The sequence below is a fragment of the Lipotes vexillifer genome, unplaced genomic scaffold, assembly GCF_000442215.2.
Source record: "Lipotes vexillifer unplaced genomic scaffold, Lipotes_vexillifer_v1.1 scaffold102, whole genome shotgun sequence".
Classification (NCBI taxonomy): Eukaryota; Metazoa; Chordata; class Mammalia; order Artiodactyla; family Lipotidae; genus Lipotes; species Lipotes vexillifer.
In genome coordinates, this window is record NW_006786541.1 from 4,226,950 (window position 1) to 4,232,949 (window position 6,000).

A 6,000-nucleotide genomic window follows, 5' to 3' on the forward strand; every position below is an offset into this window, starting at 1 on the left:
ACATGTAACTTACTATTTTAATCATTTTTAAGTGTACAATTCAGTGGCATTAGGTACATTCAAAGTGTTGTCTAATTATCATCGTGATTCATTTTTAGAGCTTTTTGATTATACCAAACAGAAACAATAACTTCCAATTCTGCCCTCCTACCAGCCCTTGGTAACCTGTGTTCTACCTTCTATCTCTAGGAATTTGCCTATTCTAGGTCCTTCATAACTAGAGTCACATAATATGTGGCCCTTTGCGTCTGGCTCCTTTCACTTAGCATAATGTTTCTAATGTTCATCTGTGTTGTAGTGTATCAGAATTTCATTCCTTTTTAAGGCTGAATAATCCATTGTATGTATATACCACTCATATGTACATCTTTTTGGTTTTTTGTTTTTTTTGGCCGCGCCATGCAGCTTATGGGACTTTAGTTCCCCGACCAGGGATTGAACCTGGACCCTTGGCCGTGAAAGCGCGGAGCCCTAACCACTGGACCACCAGGGAATTCCCCATACATACATCTTGAAATCGATATGTTGATGAATATTAGAATTTTTTCTATCTTTTGGCTATTATGAATAATGCTGCCACACACACTGGTGTACAAGTATCTGAGTCCCTGACTTCCATTCCTTTGGGTATATACATAGAAGTAGAATTGCTGGATCATATGGTAATTCTGTTTAACTTTTTGAGGAACCACCAAACTGTTTTCCCAAAATACAGTGATTTTTATAAGGCAGTGTTCACTGTAGTTTTTCTGACCTTTGGGCCAAAAGTTTAAGCAATTAAAGAATCGGGTTGGGACTTCCCTGGTTGTGCAGTGGTTAAGAGTCCTCCTGCCAGTGCAGAGGACATGGGTTCAAGCCCTGGTCTGGGAAGATCCCACATGCTGCGGAGCAAGTAAGCCCGTGTGCCACACTACTGAGCCTGCGCTCTAGAGCCCGCGAGCCACAACAACTGAGCCCGTGAGCCACAACTATTGAAGCCCGTGCGCCTAGAGCCCGTGCTCTGCAACAAGAGAAGCCACTGTGATGAGAAGCCCGCACACCGCAACAAGGAGTAGCCGCCACTCACTGCAACTAGGGAAAGCCCACGCACAGCAACGAAGATCCAATGCAGCCAAAAAATAAATAAATAAAATAAAATAAAGTAAAGTAAAAAGAATCAAGTTATGTTTTCAGATGATTTTTTGTTCAAGGCTTGTTGAGAAATTGGGAAGGTAGGATGTGTTCATCAGCTAATTATTATTGTTACTTTATAATGTGTTGTCTGACAGGACTATTGCAAAGAATTTGCAATTTATATAAATATTAAAATAGTGTAAAGATATGAACTATCCAACAGATGGTAGTGGAATTAAAATTAGAGAACTGGAATCCAATGACTTAGTTAATGGAATAATATATCCAGCTTCTGATTATTCATTTGTAGTTGATCTGTTTCATGGATTGTGACAGATTTTAATTTAGTCTGGCTTCTTCTACCATTTACCTGCCTTCCAGGCTCACCTTTGTTCCTTTCCTTCTTCGTTTATATATGTTTCAGATGCACATTAATTTTGATATTAATAGAGCAGTGCATCTTGGGGGTATGATGTAAATTTGATTTTTTGTTTTATTATCTGTTGCTTCTTGACTATGTGCATAATTGAAAACTGATTTTATATGTGGTTTCAATCCAGTTTAAATCAATAGTGAGAATAATGTTTTGAATATATGAGATGATTTTCTTATGAAATCAATATCAAGATTAGAAGGGGCCTACTTCAAGTGTTCTTAAATTCTCTCTGTTACAACATCCCTCTAGGATTGCTATCTGCATAGACACGTAAAGTGATATAAAACTATTTTTTTGAGTAGGGATTGCAGCATAGATTGTTCTCATATTGAACTTAGATGTCCTTTCTGAAGTTTTACCATTTTGGGGGAGGGAGATATAGAGTACCAATGCTGCTGCTTATAATGATTTTAAGGTAAAACAGTTTTGCTGAATAATAAATCCTGAATGACAAACATATTAAGCCCTTGGATTTTTACTGTTTAGTCTGTTTAACAAAGATGCTCTTTTAGAGGTGGTATTTATATAGTAAATTAAAAATGTATATAATGATAAATTAATGATTCTCCAAAATGATCCTTTAAAAAGTAATGTGTGTATTTATATTCACATTTTTGATCAAGAATTTCATGTCTGTTAGTTGGTTAAAAGGAATTTTATGAAAAGCATATACAATAAGAATTCAGGCAAGATTCCTGTTTGTTTAGGATTGTCTTTTTTTGACTTTGTGGAGTTCCCATTTAGAAGATGTGTTTGGCTTTGTTGATTACTTGCTGCAGTAGATTGGAATGTTAAGGTTCTAAGGATGTCTTTCCTAGCCTACGGTCCTTGTCATAGTAATTGGGAAGCCCTAGGAGTTTTTTGGTGAGAGGTTTAGGCAAGTGGAAATGAGTGCAGCTGCAAAATAAAAGGTTGCCAATACAGGAAATTAAGGGGAAAAGATAAAATAGTGTTCAGAAAGGGTGACACTCTGTGAAGGTAGTGGTTATACCCAACTGTTGACCCCTATTCACTTGAAAAATTATTTGATTTTTTCTTTAAAATCAGCATTATTGAAGTATAATTTACATAAAATATATTCATTTCAAGTGTATAGTTTGAGTTAAGTTTTGACAAATGTATACACTTGTGAACCACCATTCAAATCAAGGTGTAGAACATTTCCATCAGAGCAAAAAATTCCTTCATTCCCTTTTGCTCTTAGTCTCTCCATCCCAGGCAACTACTGATCTGCTTTCTGTCACTAGAGATAGATTTTGCCTATTCTAGAATTACATATATATGGAATTATATATACTGTGTGCATTCTTTTGTGTTTTATAAAAGTACCTATTTTTAGTAGTTTGATGATTTTATTGCTGAATAGTTTGCGACCGTATGAATAAGCCACAACCTTTTTCTCTCTTTACTTGTTGATAGACATTTAGGTTATTTCCAGGTTTTGGCTATTATGAATAAAGCTGCTTTGGACATTTGTGTTCAGTTGTTTGTGTGGACATATATTTTATATTTTCATTTCTCTTGGTATAGAATTGTGGGTCATAGGGTTTTTGTATGTTTACCTTTATAAGAAACAGCCAGTTTTCCAAAGTGATTGTACCATTTTTTACCTCTGCCAGCAATGTGTCAGAGTTCAAATTATTCCACATCCTACTAACATTTGGGGGTTGGCTAATTAAAGACTTTGGTTCATATTCACTGAGTAGAAATTGTGTTATATGCAGACCTTTATGGGAGTTAAAAAGGAGACTTGATATAGTTTTTAAAGTTAGGTAATGATAGCTACTTTGCTGCCCTTTACATCTCCTTTGTGCCAGGTACTGTGTGAATGACTTTACATATGTTATAATCTCTAATCCTTAAAATTGTTCCAGAAAGTAGAATGTGTTATCTTCATTTAATGGACAGGAATCCTGGGCTAGCAAGGATTTACTAGGTTTAAGATTTTGATTCTGAGTTTGATTCTAAAACCCTAGATTTGTTTATTTAATTTTATTTCAGTATTTTGGTCTTTCCTTTTCCTTTATAGAGGACAGTTAGAATGAGTATAATTTCAGCTAATATCATTGTCCTTTAGGTTGAACTGAGAAAGGTCTAAAAAGAATTAGAAGAAGATGCCCCAGGGAAGAATAAAGGAGTTGTAAAGTTTTCTGTGTATGTGTGTTTGTCTTTCTGTATGTGTGTGTCTGTGTGTGAAAGAAAGAGCATGCATACTTGCTTTTCTGAGAAGAGATGTTAAGTATCTAATTAGATGGCACTTCCATATGTATTCTCTTATCTGAGTTGTGAATAATAGGGGAAAATGGAAAAGCTGTGGAATTACTAGAGAGGGGAGACAGGTAGTGGTGAATTAACAGTAATTGGGTCAAGAAGCTTGTTTTTATCTTCAAGTAACTTAGTTGCTGTTGGAATGATCTTGTTTCACCATGTGAGAATCAGTCTGTAGGCATTTATTTTTTTAATATATCCCTAGATGATTACTGTTTAATTGTATGTGAGTTGTATCACAGTGTTAGCTTGAATTTCAGAGCAGAATTTTTATAAGAAAATCTTGGCCAGTTATTCCCCAAATAGACAAATTGTGTTAAACAATCCACATTTTTAATTAATTAATTAATTAATTAATTAATTTATTTTTAAAATATTTATTTATTTATTTATTTATTTATTTATTTATTTATTTATTTATTTATTTATTTGCGGTACGTAGGCCTCTCACTGTTGTGGCCTCTCCCGCTGCGGAGCACAGGCTCCGGACGCGCAGGCTCAGCGGCCAAGGCCCACGGGCCCAGCCGCTCCGCAGCACACGGGATATTTCCGCACCAGGGCACGAACCAGCGTCCCCCGCATCGGCAGGCGGACTCCCAACCACTGTGCCACCAGGGAAGCCCCGCAGATTTTTTTAAATTAAAAAAATAATTGTTTAAATTTGGATCCTTTTAATTTCATTTTTTTCCTTTCCTACTCTGTTTGCAGGCATTTCAACCTACGAATGAAGAGGGACACTTCCCTTTTCAGTGATGAATTTAGGGTGGAAACATCAAATACGGTACTTGATTATGATACCTCTCATATTTACACTGGACATATTTATGGTAAGTTGAACCTTAAAAGAACCGTGTTTAATTTTTTTCTATTCAAGGAAATATATGCATTTTGAAGTATAGGCAAATATTTCAGAAAGATGGGGTAAATCCTGGGGAGATATGAGTGTATTGTGAAGAGCAGTGGGCTTTGAAGAATGAAGTAATTCTTGGATCAACCTTTACATATATGTTTAGTATTGAATTATGCAGCATCTGACTTCTGAAAGATATGAAGTTTTGACTCTCTCGTTACCTCCAAACTGTTAGGTTTTTAAAATATTTTTAATGATTTATATAATTTTCTGATCTTCCAAGCAAGGAATTAACAGTAACTTAACTATGTTTTATAACGAACTGTAAAGATTATCTTAACAGTCAAAAATAATGTGACAAAGTCGTTCATAGGAAAATCCTCCCAGGGCCTTCCTTCCTCTGGATCTATTTGCTTTTTGTTCACAATTCTAATGAATTTCTCTTACTACACCAGATTTAAAAAGGTATCAGGGAGATGGGGGGCACACTTATTAGCCCAATAGAAAATTACATCTGTCAGCTTAGTAATGTAGGGAGAATAGAACAATTGATGGAAGTCATAAAAAAGTTAAAAAAGCAAAGTCTTCTGGAGGTATTAGGGGCAAAATGTCATTGAGTTATAACTGTACGTTAATAAATACTCAAGATGATCCTATTTATTAAGAGTTATTAAAGTTAACTGAAAGTTAAATTTCATTTCTACATATTAGAGAGATTTCCATTCAAAATCCTGACTTGAAAAATTAAATGCTTTGAGAAAGGTTTCTTATTTTTTTTATGATGATGGGTAAATGAGACATTTCTGTACTTAAAATTTCTTATTTGTAGATCAAGCATAGTTAAAAAATTAAAAGGTTTTTTGTAGTCTTATAATTCTTTAATGGAAGAGGAAAGTGTTTTTCCATAGGTCGAGATTTCTAATGTTAGATTATAGTTTTCTGTTATTTTCTTGATCATTTATCTTGCTGAGCAAGTAACTTAGTAGTCTCCCAGCACCCCCTCCGTTTTTTTTTTTTGGTAGGTGATAATCAAAAAGCGTACAGGACTAAATGAGTTTGCAGATAAACATCATATCATTTAAAATGCAAATGCCTTGGACTCAGCTTCAGTCTATGATTAACTTAAAGTCAACTAATTACTGTTAATCTACAACTTAGAAATTGCAGAAAGCCTGATTTTTGTTTTAATGAGAAATTTTTGAATGGCAAATTTAACTTTTAAAGCCCGCTCCTAACTTCCCACCTCTTCTTATCATTTGATGTTCGGTACTCAGCTTTTCCTTGTGACTGTATTAAAAAACAAAACTACCTTTTTTCTTATAATTTTCTTTCC

At 34.8% G+C, this 6,000-nt stretch overlaps 1 protein-coding gene across 1 annotated transcript in view; it reads left to right on the forward strand.

Annotated features, from left to right (window-relative positions):
• The window catches only part of ADAM10 (ADAM metallopeptidase domain 10), a 113,646-nt gene that overhangs the window by 39,765 nt on the left and 67,881 nt on the right, over positions 1-6,000 (forward strand). The window contains exon 3 of the mRNA XM_007458903.1: positions 4,526-4,644. Coding sequence (XP_007458965.1) covers positions 4,526-4,644 — 119 coding nt within the window. The remainder of the gene's footprint in view (positions 1-4,525; positions 4,645-6,000) is intronic.